The sequence below is a fragment of the Pseudomyrmex gracilis genome, unplaced genomic scaffold (genome assembly GCF_002006095.1).
Source record: "Pseudomyrmex gracilis isolate BER0280 unplaced genomic scaffold, ASM200609v1 scaffold_116, whole genome shotgun sequence".
In the NCBI taxonomy this organism is placed as follows: Eukaryota; Metazoa; Arthropoda; class Insecta; order Hymenoptera; family Formicidae; genus Pseudomyrmex; species Pseudomyrmex gracilis.
In genome coordinates, this window is record NW_018020700.1 from 285,192 (window position 1) to 307,591 (window position 22,400).

At 40.2% G+C, this 22,400-nt stretch overlaps 2 protein-coding genes across 5 annotated transcripts in view; one reads left to right on the top strand and one right to left on the bottom strand.

Moving 5' to 3' along the window:
* Positions 1 to 4,402, top strand: part of LOC109856380 (trichohyalin-like) — a 31,382-nt gene extending 26,980 nt beyond the window's left edge. For all 3 annotated transcript variants that reach the window (XM_020431599.1, XM_020431598.1, XM_020431600.1), the window contains exons 3-5: positions 29 to 2,945; positions 3,044 to 3,218; positions 3,696 to 4,402. In XM_020431599.1, the coding sequence (XP_020287188.1) occupies positions 29 to 2,945; positions 3,044 to 3,218; positions 3,696 to 3,947 (3,344 nt within the window). In that variant the 3' untranslated portion in view covers positions 3,948 to 4,402. The remainder of the gene's footprint in view (positions 1 to 28; positions 2,946 to 3,043; positions 3,219 to 3,695) is intronic.
* LOC109856381 overlaps positions 1 to 15,178 on the bottom strand; it is a 67,872-nt gene extending 52,694 nt beyond the window's left edge. The window contains exons 1-3 of one of the 2 annotated variants that reach the window (XM_020431601.1): positions 14,615 to 15,178; positions 12,522 to 12,679; positions 8,912 to 9,012 (exon numbers count right to left, since the gene is read on the bottom strand). In XM_020431601.1, coding sequence (XP_020287190.1) covers positions 8,912 to 8,957 — 46 coding nt within the window. In that variant the 5' untranslated portion in view covers positions 8,958 to 9,012; positions 12,522 to 12,679; positions 14,615 to 15,178. The remainder of the gene's footprint in view (positions 1 to 8,911; positions 9,013 to 12,521; positions 12,680 to 14,614) is intronic. The other variant, XM_020431603.1, reaches the window with a different exon arrangement.
* Between the last annotated feature and the right edge of the window lie 7,222 nt (positions 15,179 to 22,400).

A 22,400-nucleotide genomic window follows, 5' to 3' on the forward strand; every position in this document is an offset into this window, starting at 1 on the left:
AAGAAGTTTTCCTAACTACGTTTTTCAGAACTACCAGCGCTACCTCACAGCTCCACCAAGTTTACCGAGCAAAATTTGCCGCTTGAGAGATCCCCGAAGGAGGACATTGTCTCTTCAAAGCGAGACTACCCCTTTTCGGCTTGGCAGAAGTGGTTACTGAATATCGCCGGTGCGGAATTCGAAGCCGACAAAGTCGATTACGGTTACGAGATGCCGCAGACGCTTTCGCGCGAAACGGTGATACTTCCCTCAGATCTCTTGGACGATCCCTTTGTGGCGGATGACACGTTTCAAGATCAAGGACCGGGCTCGGTGGAGATATACAAGTTGGATCTATCCAAAGAGAATGTTTTGCTGACCGCAACCACGCCCACCAACGATTTATTGCCGAAAAACAAGAGCAAATCCCCGAAGAAGACAAGCCATCTGAACTCCAAGACAAAGACAACAGAGATTAAGTTAACGACGACGCCGAGTACGAAGACTCATCACGAGCAATCGAACGTGTTCGAGGAGCAACGAACCGAAACGCCTTCGGTCAACACGAACTCCTTTGGCGTCGGTGGCGTGCCGGAGCTACAGGTTGGTTGCGAAGGTCTCGAAGCGTTGTCGTCGTCGTCGTCGTCGTCCCACAAGGCGAAAAGATCGATAGATACGCCCGACAAGGAGCAACGGCAAGTGCCCGCGTCCATTCTACAAGACGTGACGCCGATATCCCTAGATTTTGACTATGACTTGACGTACGACGACGAGGAGGAAGAAATGGACGAGCTGTTAAAGCTTAAAAGATCAGAAACCACAAAGAAGATCAAGACAAACAGGGGCGATATGGACGCGAGCTATCTCGATTCCGATCATTTATCTAACCAACCGGACAGGTTACCGGTTCGTGGGGATCTCGGTGAATCCACACATTCAGACGAGACGAGAATCGAACGGAACGAGTCACTCAGGAAAATCGAAATTAAGAATCGAGAGGAGATTAAAGCGAAACGGATGCCGATTTTATCGGACAATGATGATGGCGCCAGCAAGAATCGCGGTCGACGATTGCTGTGGCTCGCCGAGGCAAATACCGAGGGATTTGCGTACGACAAAAGCGAGCAGAAACGCGCCGAGCGATCGATCGATTGGGGTTTCGGCGAGGACGAGGGCGTCGTGTCCAGTAACGAGTTGCAAACCATGAACGCGCGTCGTAGGAAGCACGACATGCGATATCATCAAGACGCTGCTCGAAAACGTGACCAGTATTACGAAGTGAATTCCGACATCAATAAGATCAGGCGAGAATACGAGGAACATCTCGCGCAAAAACGCAGAAAAGAGGAAGAACAAAGATTGCGACAACAGCAACAGAATGATCGAAAAACGCCGAACAGATGGATGGAGGAAGAGGAAAGGAGAAGAGACGAAATGCGGACGAGACAGTACGATGAGTATGTCAGGAAGATGAATCATATTCCCGCATCTCGTACGGAAGATGATGAAGCGCGACGACGACAAATGGAGGAACGACAACGAGATGAAGAGGAACGAAGACGACGATTGCAAGAGGATGAGAAAATGAGAAGAAGATCGCAGAGCAAATGGCAAGAGAAAAATGTGAAGACACCAAACTTTAGGACACCTGTGTATGATGAAGAGAAAATACGAAGATCTGACGAAGAGATGAGAAGGGAGGAAGAAGCCAGAAGACAGGAGTGGTACAGAAAGCAACAAGAAGCGCAAAGAAAGAAGGATGAGGAGGAACGCAAACGTCAAGAAGAGAATCGACAACGAGAAGAGCAACGTAGAGAATTAGAGAGAAGAAGACAGGAGGAAGAGGAAAGAAGGCGACAGCAGCCGCCGTCGAACTTGATGGACACGAGATCCCAAAGCAGGCATCCAAATGATATCGAACGGCGCGATCGAGACGAAGAGAGACGTATGCGAGAAGATGAGGAAAGAGAGAAAAAGCTGCGAGAATATATTGCGCGGAATCAACCAATCAACGTCAATCATCTTGATCAAAGATCGGAGGAGGAAAGACGGCGTTACCGACCCGAATATAACAGAGATTCGCAGATTCACGAAATGAACAGGAACGTTGAAGAATATCGTCGACAAATGGAAGAGCAACATAGAAGACAGGAGGAAGAGCAGCGCAGGAGGCAGGAAGAAGAGCAGCGCAGGAGGCAGGAAGAAGAGCAGCGCAGGATACAGGAGGAAGAGCAGCGCAGGAGACAGGAAGGAGAGCAGCGCAGGAGACAGGAAGGAGAGCAGCGCAGAAGGCAGGAGGAAGAACAACGTAGACGACAGGAGGAAGAAGAGAAGAAACTGCAGGATTACATCAAAAGGAATCAGCCGATTGACGTACGGAACAATCAATCGACTAGTCGTAACTTGTTCGAGGAGCGAAGACTGATCGAGCAAGCTAGACGTCGCGACAGATATTTTGATCCAGAAGCGGGAAAACACCGCGGACCATCAGTATCTACGTATATCGATCCGCGAAGCTCGCCGGAGGAAATCCGGCGTAGGCAGCAAGAGACGGCGAGAAGACAGGAGGAAGAGAGACGAAGAAAAAAAGAGCGAGAAGAGAAAGACAGACGACTGCGAGAGGAACAGATGCGAAAGGAGGCGGCTAGGCGAGAACAGGAAGCGAGACGAGAGCAATCTAGGCGGTACGAGGAAGAGAGGAAGCGGCTGGAAGCGGTGAGGTTGCGAGAAGAGAGGAGAAGGCAGGAAATGTTGAGGGAACGGTCCAGAAGCAAAACTGAAAGAACGAGACGGCCGGAAGCCACGAGACCGACCTATTACCAAGATCCTCGTCTGATGGAGCACAGAAGACGACTGGACAGCCACCCGATTCCGAGTAATTTGGTACGGAATGAAGAGGAGAGAAGAAAAGAACGTGAAAAACAACGACTGGAACAAGAGGCCGAGAGAAGACGACAACAGAACAGGTAAATCAAAATCGCCAGAGTTGTGACGATGAACTCGTGAACGCGCTTGCTCATTCGGACCGCCCGAACAAATCACATCTCTATTTTCATATCCATAGGTGGAGGCAAAACAGACGGAATGAGTCCGAATACGAACGGAGTCGACAGGAACTAGCCAGACTACACTCTTTGCCGATAAGCGCGAGAATAATAGTTCATCCTATTAACTTCACACCGTCACCCGACACGCCGACAGTGGTGGAACCAAGGAATAATAACGAGATCAATTTCACGGTGAGTTTTCCATTTGTCTGTTGAAACACTTCACCGTGCTCGCGCGGACTTGATCCCAACTGTTTACCGAGCGAATCCGATCTCGGCGCGGTTGCCGATTGTCTCGCGTTACCGAACCGAAGCGCGCTTCATTAAACCGCGGGGAAAGTTGCGGCGAGTTAGGGTGACCCGCTCCCGTCCCTCACTCGACCTCGACAACCCCATAATTGCATCGCTTTGTTCCGCTTAATTGACCGAATGCCGAGCAGCGCAGTCGCCGCCTTTCTTTGACGTTTCCTTGCTACGATCTCGTTGTAAGTGGCAACAAAAATAATTTTCTAGATGATGGTGTAAACACACACTCATGTAATACAAAAACAGTTACTTGAATGTTAATTGAATTTCTAAATTAACTGGATATGTATATAAACCGTAACTATAACTAAACGAGTGTATCAGAGAAAAAAATGTTGCAATTCTGTGTTTGACTGTTTTCAGGGAATCAACCCGCATCGCGAGGGCGTGCAAGTAGCGAAGTTCCCTGTCGCCCCGACTTCGAGACCACCCGTTCCGAGTCCAAAACCGTGTGTCTGGGCAGTTGTTCATTGTTGTTCGTCTAACAACAGTCGTCTCTCCAAGTGTTTCGAATCGTTGGGTTGTCCCGGAATTAATTGGGACCCCAATCCGTGCAGCAATTCTATTGTAGAAGCTGCCAGGGCGGAAATCATGAAGTTCTACGAAAGCCAATAACACTAACTAAGATTTGTCCTTCGCTCTTTGACAAACGAATGCCCAATTTAACACCGCGAAATATTGTACATGTACAATACACGTAATTGTGCAATGTAGAGAATGTAATAATTTTGTTATAATAATCGCAAACTAAAACGAATATTTTTTTATTCGCTTCACTCGTAGTAAAATAGTGCGTGTTAGACATTTATAGTGCGACTCCCCTGAAGGAAAATTCCTCATATGTGGACAAATTCGATATTCAGTTATGTACAATCGTACACGTATGAGAGAGCGTTTCAATCTCATAAAAGATTACATATAATTGTATGTAACCGATCACATCGAATTTGTCTATATGTAAAGAACTGTTTTTCCCGGGTAATATTTAATTGTAATCAGCAGGCATTAAAACAAGAATTTCAACTTTTATGAAGTAGAGCGCAGTACGTATTTGCCTTCGGCGTCGAAAATCGAAAAACCGTGTTTCATAGATTTAACAATCGCTTTAGTCTCTAATATTGATCTATTGGTCGCCGGATAGTGGCCATTGCCTCGCGTAGCATGTAAATTTATGTATAGCAGTAAAAACAGAAAGAAAAAAATACTAAAAAAGGTGTATCATGTTATCGTTTACCAAACACGTTTGCATGTGCAAACATAACGCACGATAGAGGAGCGCGCGCGTTTTAATTGCTGTACATTTTTTTGTACGTAGCCGTTGTTCTTCGCAGCTTTTTCCACATGTGATATAGAATGTAGGCTTTAATACATTTGTAAGAGCCGACAAAATATTTATGTAATATACAAAAAGGAAAAGAGAGACAGAGCAATAAAGTTATCTCAAAAATTGTACAACCTAAAATACCCATACACATTCGTGTAGTTGCTTCGCGCGACGATTAAAAACTTCGTTGCCGACGCGAGATCCGATCAATTCGCCGTTGTAACTTGCTACTACAACATTGACATGTCGAAACGTGTTCACTGATTACACCTTGTCAACACCGTAAAAAAAAAAAACTCATGCGAGTAAACGTCTGCTAGAAACGCTGTTTGCACATCCGATTTGGCAATTTTTAATTTTAATTCTCATCTTAACGGTATTCGAAATTCGTGATAAATATATTTGAATATAGAAATATCAATTTTTTATGTCGCTGTAACATATTCACAACAACCGAGAGATTAAATACTGAATTAAAGTGAGACACTTCGCGTGCCACCGAAAGAGAGAGATTTCTTACTCGTGCATTTACGATAATCGCCGTTACAGACCGAAAAACTACCAACCGCACTGCATTTACCCGCACCGCCGTTCTTCTTTCTCGGTTCTTTTTTTTTGTTCGCGCCAATTTGCTCGCCGTGACCGATAACAAGACCATTCAACGTTTAAGAGCTTGCAAACGTTTCCCGTCCAATCAGTTTACATTGTTGAATTCGTAGGCACTACCTCGCATCACGTCTCGACACGCGGTATAAGGTAAGAGCAAACACCTAGTAGTCGGCTATTGACGCGAGTACGTAACCATTTTCTGTCATTTACTGCGTGTTGCAATCGCCGATGCATCTGACGCGAAATTACTCTGATGAAAATTGAAACTGTCACTTTGCATCGAACGATGCCTACTCATTAGAACGGCTGTAACTACGTCGAACATTCATTAGGACGAACTTCATTAAACAAAGTTCTCAAACAATCGGTTTTAATTATTTGCGCGCAATAAAAATGTCTCTCTGACAGAAATGTCTCAATAATTCCCACTAATTGTTACCGTGTTTTTTACACAAACGTAGAAAGTAAAATAATACAAACAACTTGAACTAAGCTGGACACGTGCTTTTTTTTGACAAGTACTTTTAGCACTTACGCGCGGATTACGCTCTAATCGCTGAAGAACGCGGTCAAGGCAAGCGTCGAGGTTCAGCTTGCTTTTTCTTTTTACCATGTATTATATTTCTTTCATCAATACGTCATATGTAATGTGCATTAATAATTTATAAGCGTGAATTTATTTAACATTTAACATATTGTCAGATTAACAGTTGAAAACTCAAAAATCTTACGTTAATTGCAAAGAATTGCTTTCGGCGATAACAACATTTTCATCGTCAAATGTATCGTCGTTTTTATTTAAATTGCAAAAAAGACTTAAGATGCGACATTTTACTCCGAGTTACCTTGTACATCGAACGTAATAAATAAAGATAGGTGCCACCATCCAAGATGGAGCATGTTCTCGCGACGTGATACGTTACAGCAGGTTGTCAGTGATGCATAGTACAAATCATGTCGCGCACAAGATAGAGAGATCTTATGTCTGAAGTTTCCTCCCACGCGCGCGCGTGCACACACATAAAGCCTAATAACAGACTGTCGAGGAAGTCGACAGCGTGTCGACGACAGGTGCGCATCCAGCATCCTCAAGGATCATCCTCAAGGCTATTGCTTTTGTCTACGTCTTCCTGATACACATTCAAGATGCAACCTCGTGTATTCAACTCTACGTTCTCCCGACGACGTATCTTTTTCATCGTGTTCGCAAATCCGCGCACAAGCGGCAATAATGCAATTCATAAGACTAGTTTTGTCTCGATGTATAAGAGGGTTTGCTGCGCGCAACGTTTTCCATTAAAGGCAGATCGAACTTTCCCCAAAAGGATTTATGACGGATCTCTAATTCGCGAAGAAAGACGCCGCTCTCCTTTTAAATGTTTCCGTCAGAGCGTATGATGTAATTACGATTGCTGCAATTCTGATAAATTAATTACATAACGTCGCGCACATCGCGCAGGAAAGATATTTCAAGAGTTTTGCTCTTGAGTGAGATTTTATTATGTTGTTTTATTTGTACGGTTTAGGAAGATATTTAAAGATATGTGTGTACAAGTAAAGGATTTATTTCTGTAATACACACACACACACACACACACACGCGTATACGCGCGACATAAGAGAGTTATTTCCCTCTCAATCACACGTTTGCAGCACCACCACTCCGCGCTCCGATTTGCAGCACATCGCGCGCAAACAGATAATACGCGCGCAATGTCCTCCGCGCCAGAGAAGCGTACTGAAGTGTACAAACAGCCCACCCGTGTGTATACCCGTGCCCATCCTTGCGTCGGGATGTTGCTTTTGTTGCAACCGCTTGTATTGTTCCTCGCTAAAAGAGCCGTCGAACGCGCTGAACGGTTTTCTTGGTCGCGCTAGAAATTCGCGAGTGACATTTTAGATTGCGTCTAACAATAAAAAAAACAAAGAAAAAAGAGCAAAATTAAATCTCTTTTCTTTCTGTATATTGAGAAAAACTAATTTCCTTTTTCCTCCTTCGTTTTATTATAAAATTATTCTTTTGTATTTTCTCAACGAAGAAAAATTTCCGAGATGCGATTTTGATTAATTATATTATCGATTGGAATGTTAAACGACGCAACGGATTAATTCTCTTAATATTTACTGATACGCACACATTGTCAAGGTAACTTTGATTAAAAACGTATCTCGAATCGCGTTATAGTCTCCGCAAAATGTTATAATCGCAGTCACGGAGAGAGAGACACGTCATCGCGTTCTCTCATCCTTCTTCCTTTTCCCTGTTAAAACACGAGCGAATTCGAACAACAAGCGCGAACCGGCACCGAAAAGCGAGAGATTCTCGTAGGATTTTCTCGCACGTGAAAACCGCCGCGCTCTGTGAAATTGCATGTGAAACTTGTGGTGTTCAATCATTTTTTCGCGAACGTGCGCATCCGCGAAATAATCGCGTATATTCGCGTAACTCGAGCATCTACATGTTTTTTTTTATTCCTTCGCTTCACTTTTTTTAACGCTTTTTTCTTGTATTACTCCGTCCTTATATCTTTTCTTCGAAAATTTGTTTGAAATGCTTCGCCGTTCGTAATGCTCTTATTCTCGTCTTCGACGTTCTTCTCTCAACAAATAGCTTACGCGGAAAATCGAGAAACAAACAACGTGAAAAGGCTGCTGCACCGAAATCCGAGATGCAGCGATATCGCGCAAGAGTATGTGTGTACAGCACAGAAAGAGAGAGAGAGATAAGTACTCTCGGGGCTGGTATCAGGGTATCTCTCTTCTGGTATACAAATGGTCGCAAATACGTAACGAGCAAACAACACGACAAGTAACGCCGAGCAATGACATAGCGGTCGTCGTTATATCGAGGAAGTGGAAAGTAAGGGGGTTGTTCGCGCAGCGCGCACACGGCCTTCATTCCCTCCCTCCCGGTGTCTCTTTCTCTTGTTCTTCCCTCGATTCAATTCCTCGGTTACATGCACGTGGACTTGCGCGCTATTCCTTTTCACGAGATAACATCGATAACGTACGGAACCTCGATATTCGCGTATCGAAATTCCGATCGTTCAACGTCACCTTCTATGCTGTCACGATCGAACGTTCCCCCTCGTTCTGCGTGCGTTGGCAGCGCGTTTCCGGTTCGCGGGGCTTTCTTTGATCGCAATTTTAAGCGTAAAACGTATGTGACGCTCGTCGCCGAGAGAGCAGCGAGACGAGACGACGGTATTTTCACGCGAAAAAGCAAAGAAAAATGAGTCGCTTTTTAACCAAACCGCGGAAATCTCATCACGTTTTGCAAAAGAGATATCCGGTTAATGAAAACTCTCTCATAATTGCGCAAAAAGTAATGCAAAAAATATGTACTTTTGTAAAATGCGCGGTTGGAGATATTTGAAAGTAATAGAAATAAAATATATACGCGCGATTACAGCGAAGAGAGAATCTTAACGTAAATGTTGACATGTAGCAACGCTTATTGTGACATTTAAGTGACGTTTCGATATTCTTATTTATTAAAAATCCACTAACTTAAGCGATAGAAAAAATAAACGATATTACAGACAAAAAGATAAATGTGCTTTTTTAATTTTCCTTTTTTTGTGTCAGAATTATATTTCATTTTCTTCATTATTCATGCTTGAGATACTCGATAAAACAGACTTACCGCCATCACCGCGCTGCGCGACACTTCTCTTGTCTCCTTTTCCCATATTTTCTTCTCCCGCTGCTCCCTTTAGGATGAGATGCTTGTTCCTTCGGTCCCACCTGAAACCCAAGTGAAACATAATTTGTTAGCTACGTTTTTTCTCGTTTTTTGTCTATGTAAGTGAAATGAATGTATATACGCATACGTCAGATGAACGTCTCAGTTACATCCGCGCAACAATTTTCTTATCTCAACATCGAATAAATCCACAATGCACCTCTTCGAAAAGAAATGCTTACGCGTTACACGTGCAACGTTCATCGCGCTGTCATTCTGGTCACGTACGATCGAAGAGACGCGAAAAACGGCTCCATTAATAAAATAAAACGATGGAGACACGTGATTCTGTTTTTTCCCCGCGATACGATCTATAATCTCGTGAACGTAAAGAAGATATCACTGATAATATCAACGAGTATAGCTCGGTGTACATGTGTATGTATTATTTCTACTTTCCTTCTCTCTCTCTCTCTCTCTTTCTTAGTCATATTGTGTTTACGAAGTTAATGATGATCAAACATCTTGTGATTGCGTTCTCTTGTTTTATCTACTGATGATCTAAGAACGTCGCAGACACTCCACCTTATAAAATATCCTTACAAAATTACCTCTTCCAAGAAAGGTTCACAGAAAATTTGCCCAGAGTACGCGCGCCTCTCGAGAAAGTGTTACTGTTCAACCGTTGCTTGGGATATGAAAATAGCTTGTTTCATCTCGACGTCCACGGTCCGTCGTTTTACACGGAATTCGTTATGTCTGGAACGCTCGGAACTAGGCGGGGAAACGCTACCGCGTCTCTTGATATTGCAGAAATTATTTTTCATCAAAACACATGTATGTAAGAGATATTTTTCAGAATTATGAGAAAGAAAATGTGAGCAATGCAAAATCAACAGCAATATTGGTCTTGTCCGCTGTGTTATTTTCTTTCTCTCTCTTTTTTCATTTCCGTATAAACCAACGCGAAACACTGGGGACGTAAATCAAAGGATAAACGCTTTGCGACATAGCATTGCGACGATTCTAAGTTTCGGGGCTATGGGAGACGAGCATGATAGGGCCCCAGCGCGTTTGTTAAACGATCGGAGCGCGCGCGCCTTGCCATTTCGACTGAAAGTTTCACAACGCTGTTACGGCGCTTCCGGACGAATAAGTAACGAGTTTACGCTCGCAGCTTGCAGGATTTCAATTTCGCGTCGAAAACTTATTGGAACACTATCGCCCCGTATTCCGCGTTCTCGCTCGTAACGAGCTGCATTGAGCATCGACTCGAAAATATAGTCGATTACACTATGTCATTGTATTTTATTTGTATTTTTGTTTTTTATTTATTTAAAATTGCTTCGAATCGCCGCGTGTTGAGCATAAAATCCGTAACCATGCCATTGAAATAATATAACATAGTGTGCAAAAATTTTAATTAATATTAAATATTTTTTATTTTCGTAATAACTTAAAAAGACATACAAATTTTCATTAAAAAAGAAGGCATAAAAACTATCTCCGCAACACATTTGAATACGAGAATCAGATGATATAATTCTCCAAAAATTATATCATCTAATTCTCGTATTCAAATGTGTTGCAGAGATAGTCTGACTTGAGCTCATCAAAAAGCGCATATACGCCGCATTATACTTGGGCAAACGCGGCTTGCGAAAAGAGAGAGAGAAAGAGAGTTCTCCTTCCTTCTCGACTTATCTCCACGAAGAGGATTTTCCAATTCTGTCTCCGCCATGATTTCACTGCTGCGTCCGTGAAGCTTCGATAAGAGATCGAAGACGGCGACTGCTCTCTGAAGGTTCGATACCTCCTGTGAAAGGTATCGGGGGCCTTCATTAAACCGGTCGACCGATCGAAACGACGTAATCGCGAGATGAAATATCCTCGCGTATAGGTTCTGCGATGCGTGTGACTTGGAAAAGGAAAGGCGGGAACAGCATACGAAAGATTGCGATTGAGCCTCAAGATCGCTGCTATCGGTGAATTTCGCAATTTCCGGCTGAATCCGACAATTTCCTCTTAGCAACGCAATTCGCTGCACGCGGTGCGGAACTTTTCGCGCGACCAACCGATCGGTCGTTCTAATTTACGTTTACAGCAGTCGCGAGATGATATCAAACAGCGATATTCCTCAGACAGAATGGTCAAACCGTATGGAAACGCATTGAGAAACCGCAAGAAACGTAACGTTTATGATGCACTTAGTATATTTTCTTCTTGACTACTTGAATATAATTATTTTTCACATGATTATTCAAAACGCGGAAAAAATTACATAATTAGATTTTCCTAAATTTTAAGAATCCGCAGTTTCCTATGAGATAACGGAGATCGATTTGACTCAATGGCTGCGCTGATAAATCAAGCAGAGGACACCTCTCTGAGTCGCTGAGTCGAACTTTACGGGGTACCTTGTGAGGATCAATAAATCGTGAAATTTATACTGATCCTCTTCAACCCTTTCCTTCTCTAAGCAGCGACGCGGAAATCTTCGATCTAATATATGTAGAAGTACGGAAGGTTCAAGTTAAATGCTATCGAAATTTTAAACAGCAAACATATTCACGCGAACTTCACACCGCCATTTCGACGAATTCGTAAGAAACGATCTTCCGCGATTATTCGCTGTTATCGTTTATAAGTCATCTGTCGTACGTAGTACATGTTTCTCTCTCCCTTTTTCACGTAAATTATACAATAAAATTATTAGGTTTCAAAATAGACCACTTTTCAAATAGGTATACTTGTGTCTCGTATGGTTTTTACATATCGAAACGTATACGCAATGCTGAAATTTTTGTAAGATGTGTTTTTTTTGTTTTATCACATCCTTACGATCGTTCATTCTTTTTCTCCCATAGTGTTTCAAATGTATTAATTATAAAACTCTTGCAAAACAAAAACCAAATTTTTACTTGATTATCTTTATACAAACCTCTTTAACGTTACTGTATTTTATGATAATAATTTATCAATTTGAGAAACACACGAATGCATCTAAACATTTCAGCATCACAAAAAGAATTTCTCTTGATTTTTATTCGAATAAATTGTAAGATGAGACCTTTACGACCGTTTACTATTGCACTAATCCATTGTACCTCGAGCTTATTGAGAAAAATAAGCTCCTCTTTTCTCAAGTATTCATACCAGAATTTAAAGTCAACTAAGACTATCTTTCAACTAACGCTTCAAACTTTTATTCTTTCCTTCCCTCCATTGTTTCCTTATTCGATGCCCAAGTTTCCTTTTCATAACATCCTTTCCTACATCTAATATATCTACTTTGTCTCAACGTTCTCTCTGACTTTTCTCGATTGTCCTTTATTCTTTCAATAAAAAAAAAAAACTCTTTCTATTATTATTATTATTAGTCCGTGAGATTGATTTATATTTTGTTTAATGTAAATAACATACGCTAGTAGTGCAACGAACAGGTCGTCGATTTCTTCGACATATCGGTAACGACGGAAACTGATTTTTTAACGAGCGTTGCGAATTTCCAAAAATTCGTGTCCAACATCTTCGATATACGATGAATGTTAACATACTACAATCGACTCACCTTTATCTCTCGTTGCGATTCGTCAGGGGCATGTTGTCGAGAGCGTCCAACTTCCGTCACAGCGTTCGCAGACAAGCACTTCGCCACTCTCGATCCCGGTCGTTCCTCGATGATTATGCGTGTCGAAAAGAGAACAGATTCGCACCTTTTTCTTCCTCCTACTCGAATAACGCGCGACTGTGATGATGTTACATTTATTTACGATTATCCATTCATCTCACGACCCTTCTCTTTTTTCTTTCTCTCTCTCTCTCTATCTCTCTCTATCTCTCTCTCTTTCTCTCTCTCTTTCTTTATCTTCTCTTATCCTTATTTTCACTTGCTCATTATCGCGCGTTACACGTTTAAAATCAAGTCGTCTTTCTTTCCCGATCGGATGGACTGCTCTATCAAATATACATGTCTGTTTCCATCCTAAAGTTTTTTGCGTCCAGCAAGATGTTCGGAACGTGAACGGCTTTCGGGACCGACCGGCACCGACTGAACACTCCTGGCAGACGGCAACCCGAAGGACGACTTCGTGCTCCTGCGCCTCCGCGTTCAAGGCTAAACACGATAATGGCGTCCTCTGACGCGGGTGTTGTACCGAGAGCGGATCGTTCAACAAAGTCGGTAATGTAGATTGTCTCAGCAAACACGAACCGTGTTTCTATCAACGTCAGATAACGTCACGCGCGTCCGATATATGTGCCCGGTTTTCCGATTAGTTCTTTACTAATTGTCAATAAATTAGAAATTACAGACTCACTGGCACGTTATTTTACATATGAGTTCGCGGAAATTTTTTTATAGCAATAGCCAGTAAAATAGAAGTTTCTTTCATCAACATTTCGACACAGGCCATATATATATATATATATATAAATATATAAATGTGTGTGTGTGTGTGTATAATTTATATATTGCAAACTAAAACACTTTTATATACACATTTGTATTAAGAGTGCTGTGCGTGAAATATAACAACATTGAATAAATATGCAAAGACTAGATTTGTGTAGAGACATCTTTTTTAATACTGCGATTTATCAAATTGAGGGTCGCGACGTTATCGCATTTTGCTCTGCTAAATTCTATATAGTTATATATTTGTTTGTAAGCATTTATAACTCGTGTATTTACGGTTTTACTAGAAAAGGAAAATGTGTTAATGGAAAAAGTTTCAGAGAAATATATTTTAAATTCCACTCGAGAGTTTAATGTAAAAATGTCACGAACGTCCTCCGTGCTACAACGCATTCGTTCGTTGCCAATTAAAGCGCATTAAATAGTAAATCCTGGAAATTATATTACGATATGCATTGACGTATATTTACGCTACGACGTTAACAACTTGTATACAAAACCAATATAAATTTAACTTTGAAGAACAAAAGACTTAGCCAAAAGCTTCTTTACTTTCGATTATCAGATCTATGTTTTGTATGTGTGATTTTTATTATAATATATTATATATAATTTTTTCTCTCTTTCTCTTAGATTTGATAACTTTTATACATTCCTTACTGCTGTTCTACATCTTGTACTCTACTAATATTTAATAAAAGGTACAATGTAAATACAATGAAACTTACAAGAACATTTCTCAATTCAAAGAAAGACTCGAAGGGAATCGATTTAACGAAGCTCTTAATTGACGCTACGGAAATATTTGTATGGTAATAATCACAGTCATTAATTAATTCCAAATCCAAGTCCGCTCTCTCGTCTTTTTTGACGGTAGAATCGTCGCGAAGGAACAAAGATAACATATACTTTTCCAGGAAACGCGATTCATAATTCATGACTCGTTACGTTTATCTATAGGGTGGCTCGAGGGTAGCTCTCCGAGCCCTTATACATATTGATACTTTTCTCAAGTCAAGTGCGCTAACTCTTTCTTTCCGAGCATTTAGACGTTACACACACATTGATATACCGTCGTTGTACGAGATATATTTGCGCATAATTTCTTTCATCGTGTTTAGATACGCGAATGTTCATTTGCGTGCCTCTAAAGAATGTTTGCACAACCCCTCCCGCTCCCGAGCACACCCTCTCTACTTGCAAAATGATAAGTTGACTGATAAATACTTTATTTCGCGTTATCTTACCTCGATATTTTCTTCCTCTTTCCTCTCAACGTTTGACGATATTTTAATAATAACGCTCTGCAGGAATTGACTGTCGCTCATTTAAAGACGTTGAAATGGAAACTGCGAAACTCGCGTCGCGCCATTTTATTCCGCTCTCTTCTCCCTCTCATCGTTTCCATAACCATTGTAACGTTGCACTTTGCCGCGATCTTTCGAACGGTTCTTCGGACATTCTCGACAACTTTGCGCGATTCACTTGGATGCAACTTGTGAATCCAATAACACGCGATAACATCTCGAGGCAAATAATAACAAACTACATCGCGATCGCGCCGTGTACATAAAATTTCGATACGCACTCGACCACACACGTGTGTCGGCACGATATGTACGCGAATTAAACACACCTATTTTCGACGTTCGTATTTTAAAGTTCACGCGTAAGTCATGTAAAACGATACCACGCACTCATCACGCTGCCTGATTGCACGACTCGTACGTTACGAAGGACTTTTGCGTGTGATCGTTCGAAGCTCGGCGCATGATTAGGTGCTCCCGGTTCCCAGGGTTTGTTTACATGCGGCGGCAGCTCGTTTGTTTTTTTTTTTTTGGTGCACGGAAAAAGCGAGACGCGTTCAACAAGTTCGTGCACTGTCACTCACGAAACGCGATACCACAGTAACAAACGCGTTAGCGTTTGGAAACAACAGCATCGTTTTGCCAATGAGCCGCGTGAACTTGGCGTTGATTGTCGAACACTTTCATGCGTTTGAAAATCGTATTCGGGTGACGCTCGAGTTATGACCAATGAAAACAAAATGAGCGAAGATGGACACAGCAACGTCATACGACGTAATGGTCAGTTTCTTATTCCGATTGGTTAATATAAACGCTCCACACTCGACGAGTTAGGTCTTTTCGAACGCAATCTTTTTACTTCGATACTTGGTTGAAAGTCGTCAGTTGCGAAGATTTGTCAATTTGTGCGCGTATTAAACGATTCGATAACGCGATTAATAACAACTAATCAACATCCAATGCGCACTTGCAACGATCCGGGCTTCGAGAATTCGCAGTTTCGCTTGCAGATGTGATATCAGGTTAGTTATGTATTACATTAATTGGCACACAATTGGCATTTTTTTCGGATCAGTAAGTCCGGATGTATCGCTTTTTCGCGAAGCTTCTTTTGAAACACAATAGCCTTTAGCCGTTATTTTAATTTTTTTACCACATTGATGTTTCGATAAAAAAGCAAAATGTATTGTGAATTAATAAATAATTGCGAGGTTCGCAAAATGTCAATAAAATTATCCGCTGATCGGACAAGTGCCATTTTCGTGTCGTGTATTTGGCGTCTTGTGAAAACGTTTTGAAAATGGTAGCAATTCTTCGCGCAACCAGGCGTTTCATATCCGAAACCGCCGGTTTTGCCAGAAGGCAGCCACCGTATCCGTTGGCTCGGTCTTGCCAAAGCCCGACAAGTCAGCTACGATAATATATAGGAATGTACATACGAGATGATATCGCGGGATATTTTGCAGTTTTATTTGATTCTCGCGACGCGAAGAGACACGAATACGTCACTCGGAAATGTAACGAAAATATTTGATTCTGTATTAAATTTGTCGGCAACGTGTGTAGTAAACAATCGAAAAGAGTATAATTGGCATATTAATATATTATTTCATGTTCAGTTTTGTTTTTTAAAAACTATCCAAAAATCGTCAAAATATCAAAGTATTATACTCTCGTAAAACAAGACATTCTTGAGTGATTTTACTTGTCTCAAAAAACATCATTTTTCAATATCCTCCGTAATTTTTTGTATTTGAATTTTTCGCTCGTCTCTTGAAAAAAACGCGTGGCAGCTAGAGAGCTTAGCGAATTCCTAGCGTAAAACTGGCGGGACGAGTTACGTTTCGCGAAAACGAACCGGCGGCGCGTCGACTTTAAATAAAGAAAGAAAGAACGAAAAGAAAAACAAAACAAACAAAATAAAACGACATCGAGATATATCCAGCGCGCGCCTATATATGGTCGAGCTTAATTATTTCGCGTCGCACGGTGGCGGCAGATTAGAATAAAGCTCACTTTGCGGTGAGAAGACTTCGTCCTCGGGAGGACCAAACGCAATCTGAAGTTGCCAAGTGCGGCCGCAAGAGAGGGGAGCAGGATAACAAGGGGGATGGAAGATTGGCTCGTCCCGGTCTCTCTGTTCGACTTGTGGAGAGACCTCACACGGATGAAAAAACTCCGATGGAGTTCCACAGCGCGGCCTTCTCGGTCTGGTCTCTCTGGCCCGAGGAAGCGGCGAGAATTTAATTAAGAATTTCCGCGGACGGCACGGGCGCCATATTGCTGTGGCACACACGCGTCATCCGGTCGCGAATCACGCGACTTTCTTCTCCCTTCCTCTCTCTTCGCAGCCACCCCTAATTAAATCGAAAGAAATCTCGCACTCTTGTTTTCTTTCTTTTCTCGTGGTTCTTCTTTCGTCTCTCTTTTTCTCTTTCTCCCTGAAATATATATATGTTTTCTTCCGCTTGTGGATTCTCGATCTCTTTCTTTCCGCATAAAAAACCGGCATCTCTTCAGCAGCAATTCGACAGTTCTGGTTGCGGAAAAGTTAGCAAAAAAAAGAAAATTTGCATTTTAACGTTCGTAGCTCGAAGAACGTGTTTCATTATATTACTTGTAAAATCTCGAGCAGCGACTATATAAAAAAACAAAGAATTGAATCCTCTACAAATCTTTATTCGCTTATTATCTTCAACTTATCGAATTAGAATACACTCAATATTTTTCTTAACAATTTGTTATATATCGTTAGACGTTATTTATACTATTGTATTATGCTCTTATGAATTTGTTCTATTTTATTACAGAAATAATATTGCATTGATTCTCATTATAGTTACATATTTACTTGTTATCGTACACATATCCTTCAAGCTACGCTATATTAACATAAAATATAGTATTTTTCGAAGTTTTGCTAGCAATGAATATTTTTGAAATAGTAAAATCCAACATCATAAATATAAATTAAAAAATGTATTTTCCTTTTGCTAATTTTTTATTATTAAACCACGTAAAGTAAATATGTTTTACGTACTAATATAGCAAGTGCAAAACTATAGCGTGGTTTATGCTATGGTTTTTTATATTATTAATTTCACGATTAAAAATTTGACGTGGCTGCAATGTGAAGAGATCTCTCCGTGATATGGATGATTTTATCAATTATTATAAAACAGCAGCATTGCAATCGGCGATATACATACGATATACGCTAGTCTCTTTCTCGCGTGTAATATTTAAATATAAAAGCGATATTTACGCTCCGTAAAATGTAATGCCGAACTAACTGTGATTACATTACGACGATTGTGTGTGTGTGCGTAAAGTGCGATTAGCGATTATTTTCATCCATCATATCGATTGTGCTGCTGCAATATCAAAAATAACTTTCGTGATAAAGTGACATTCTTTGACTCTGCTCGATAATAGATTCTAGAAGAGGAGGCCGCGTAATACTTTTTATTGCAATATTTGAAATTCCGGTAGAATTCAATCAATAATAGCTCAATCCACTATATTATAGATGCTGTGCGAGAGTAAATTTTAATGAAAAAGTATTGGAGTTTCGAACTGCGCGTGGTTAACTAAACAATTACATTCATTGTTGATAAGATCAGCGACGACGTGTTTCTGTGAGTGACGATAATTCATCGATATCACATTTCTACATTTTAATCATTTTGTATGAATTATTTTGCGTCTACGTATGTGTGTGTGTTCGCGTCCCTTCGTTTCCCATTCAGAATTTAATAGCATTACACACACATCAACAATTTTTTGTGCACACAAATTTTATATTTTCTCCCCCTCTCCTCCCCGAGTTTCATCGTTTTATTAACTTTCGTTTCACATTTAATATTTGAATTAAATGCCGCAACAATCTCTCTCGCACATTTCTTTGAATCACAATTCTGAATGAACAAAATTATTAATGAAAATTATGGAAGAATAAAAAGAATGTGCCTAACAATTTAGGGATTCCATTTTATGTGCTTCCATCTTGCACTTTGCTTCTGTCCGATGATACAATGCGCCATTCTTCTCTTTGACGTTGATTAACGATTTTTTTTAGCATTATACGTAAGGAGAGTGACATCTGTATTTTCTTTCCCCCTCATGTCCGGCGATTCGCGTCGTGTAGTAACAAAATCATGTCTTTAATCGACATATACGTATGAAAAAAATTTTTATTTTAATAACGCTTTAAAATCCATTTTTTGTAGAACCTCAAGCACACACACACACACGCGCGCATGCCGGCATGTGCCAGAGTTCGATGCTTTTTTTTGTGTTTTAATTGATTGTGTGAGCGCATGTCCCTTTTCAATAATAGAGTCGAATTCAGAAGAAAAAAAAATCGTTTATTTGATTCCAGCGCATACATGGTTTTTAACTTCACTAGATTTCGCGCTTTTTACAGAAATTTTATCGGTTCGCGCGAACGTAGAAATGTACAACGCATGTACAGTACAATCTTTTCCATAACACTTCGAACGAGTGAATCATAAAAATAAGGTCCTCCTTTTGCAGAAGCGAAAAGATTACCGCAAACATAGGAAAACATCATTAAGAAAGATAAACAGAAAAAACTTGCAAAAACACATTTTTTTTTAGAAAAAGATTTTTAAACTATCGACAATACCCACACAGACATAACGTTCATTAGACGTCTAATGGTCGTTCACAACTCTATGTGACGTCTAATGAACATCTAATGAAGGTTTGTATGGAATATTGTTCCGTGTGGATATAACGACTTACAGTAACACGCCAATTTTCTGCAATAATTGTGCATCTATACCGTTTGGGCTCTTTTCACATTGAAAACAGTTGGCCATTATACTGTGCCTCAGGACTCGCATCGTGAAAAAAAACTTGTCCCCCATTGTCACACGTATATTTTTCGTATGTAAAGTAGCTCCGTCCACTAACTTGTGTTAATTACGGTAATTACGTTATGAACACTTACGAGTAACTCCTTACACTTACGCCGAAACGAAAAGCTCGTGAATTTTTGCTCGTCTTAATAAAACACCGGTAAATCTTTTAACTTTAAGCCGAAACGACTGAAACCGACTAACAATAATATCACAAATGACTCGTCAATTATTTATATCCCCGGAAAATTCTAAACTATAAGTCTCTTTTCGTGATATATTTTATTTGAAAGTTGTCGAATCGTTTATATTCCAATATCTTACCTATTAGCGCAACGCGTTATGGCTCTATTAAAAACTTGAACGTCTAAAACAGTTTTTGCGTCTATATAAAATCTCACGTGAATACTCTTTCGAGCTTTTTAGCATTGTTAGTCGTTCAGGTCGATTGGCGTGGCTTATTGTATAGGCGGTAGGTCTCAGTCGAATGGGATCTGTATATACGCACATAGGTATTCCTAGCTTAATCATATCTGTTGGTAGAATTGACCTTATTTCACTCGTTGCGGTTACTTATTTACTTAATTACCACGATTTCTGTGCTGGTTAGCACACACGACGTGACGGATGCGCCGAAAAGTTCTCGCTCAAATGTCAAGACGGAGAAAGAGAGTGTCTCGCGTATTTCTCTCACAAACAAAAGTCGACAATCTATTCGAACGTTTCTCGCAGATATCCGCGCGCTCTTCTAATCCACTATGCTTCGTATTATTCGCCGAAATAGGAACACGAAGCATGATGAATTCAAGACAGTGCATTTATTTTCCTTGCTAAAGTTATTTTTCTCTTTCTCTCTCTATTTCTTTCTATCTCCGCAAGACTTCAACAATCTATCTTTCGTTTCTGCGTATATCTTCTCTTCGCTAAATTAACTTTAGATCGTCGCACAAAACCTGTCGTAGAAAGCAGGACTTACGAATCCACTGCTCTTTCTCCGTTGAACATAACGCGATTAAGAATTAAATCCCAATCGAACTCGCGACAAACTGTTTTTCCACGGCTAAGACACCAAGTTAATTCGTCAATGCACATAATGCAATGCAATTTATATCTCTAAAATTGGTAAAAACACATTACCGCGCTATCAACTAGAGTTCACCTGTATAAGCTCGAATTTGCGGCTGAGTCAACGAGAGTCTCCGTTTTTTTGTTTTTTTTTTTTGTTTTTGTCTTTTTTTTTTTGTTTTCAAGCACCTAGAGCGCACGCCTCGCGCGCAAATTACTCGGGAAGGAAATTCGCGAATGATCGTTTTTTCAGGAATATATTCACAAGATTATAATTGTGTAACGTCTCAGAATAATCGCGATACGAATATTAATATTTAACAAATTTCTATCATAAGCTTCCGTTCTCTCAAACTTGCGAGGCGAGCTTTAACCACACAGACAGGCTCTCGCTCTAGTTTCTTCTATATAAACACCGTCAAGACTCGAGAACGTCGGGTAAAACTGAACCGACGATCTCCCGGTCACACACAACCGATAGTGTCAGAAAGTTCGCAGCTTGACTTTACAATCAAATTCGCGGACAATTCCGTAAAGTTCCAGGCGTGACCTCGATACGCGATTTACTACTTAAATTTATCGACGATACATCGATCGACATATACATATATTGTGCATCTGTATATATGTAGATATATATATATTTATATATATATATATATATACGTATATATACATATATATCACGAAGTACACTAATCTTCCCGATTTTTTCATCACAAATTTTTATACGAGCTCTAACGCTCTCTAAGATAGCAAAAATAAGCATTTGTACATCCCTAGGTCTAAGATCTAGGTCTAGTTGTCGGATGTACTTCGCAATCGTGAGTTACGCGATCAGTTATCTCAGAGTATGTCAGCTTAAATGTTTTCTTATACGTATACCCCAAGGTGTCAAGTAAATTTTGTTGATTACATGAATTAAAATAAAATATTTGTTAATATGTATATATTCATGTATAATATAATTTCGAATAAGAATTCGTATATAGTGAGAACAGAAAAGAAAGTTTTTTTATGCGTTTTTACTCCATTAACTCGGATACACTGAAAGGATCAGCTCGACAACATTTCTCTATAATGAGAGAAAAATCTCGAGAAAACGATTTTCGCGGCTACTCGCGATTTTTCAGCTCGACACAACGAATTCCGACACTTTCGGCTACTTTAATTTACTTACCAGCGACATCGCGCGATTATTGTTCCGCCGACGAGTGAGATACGAAGTTATTAACGTATCTATAATGAGAGAGAAAAAGCACACCAATTTGTCGTTAATGTGTATATAGCTCTCGGTTAAATACATATCCTTTCTCCTTCTTTCTTCATCTAAAGTCCTCTTCGTGTTGAGTTTTGTTTTCTTTTTTCTAAAGTCGATCACACGGCAGATTTCAAAGTGCCACGACGTCGCAATCGCATCGCGGATTCGCGTTCATTGATCGATGACTAAATTTATATTACCTATACTTTTACAATCGCCTATTAGTAGTGTAGCGGATCTTTATATCTTACATACTAATCATAATACTTATATTCTAAACACGTAACCTAAAAATATATAATATATAACGCGTAACACTATAGCGAATAGTATAATATTTACTGTATATAGAGTATATTCAATATATATATATATATTCTTTATATATATATATAATATTATATATATATATATTTATGTATATAGCGCTTTGCTAGAGACTGTTTTAGTTTTTCGCATTTATCTCTGTTACCATAATTACATGTACAATAATAATGTATATCTTTCTTCTTTCATA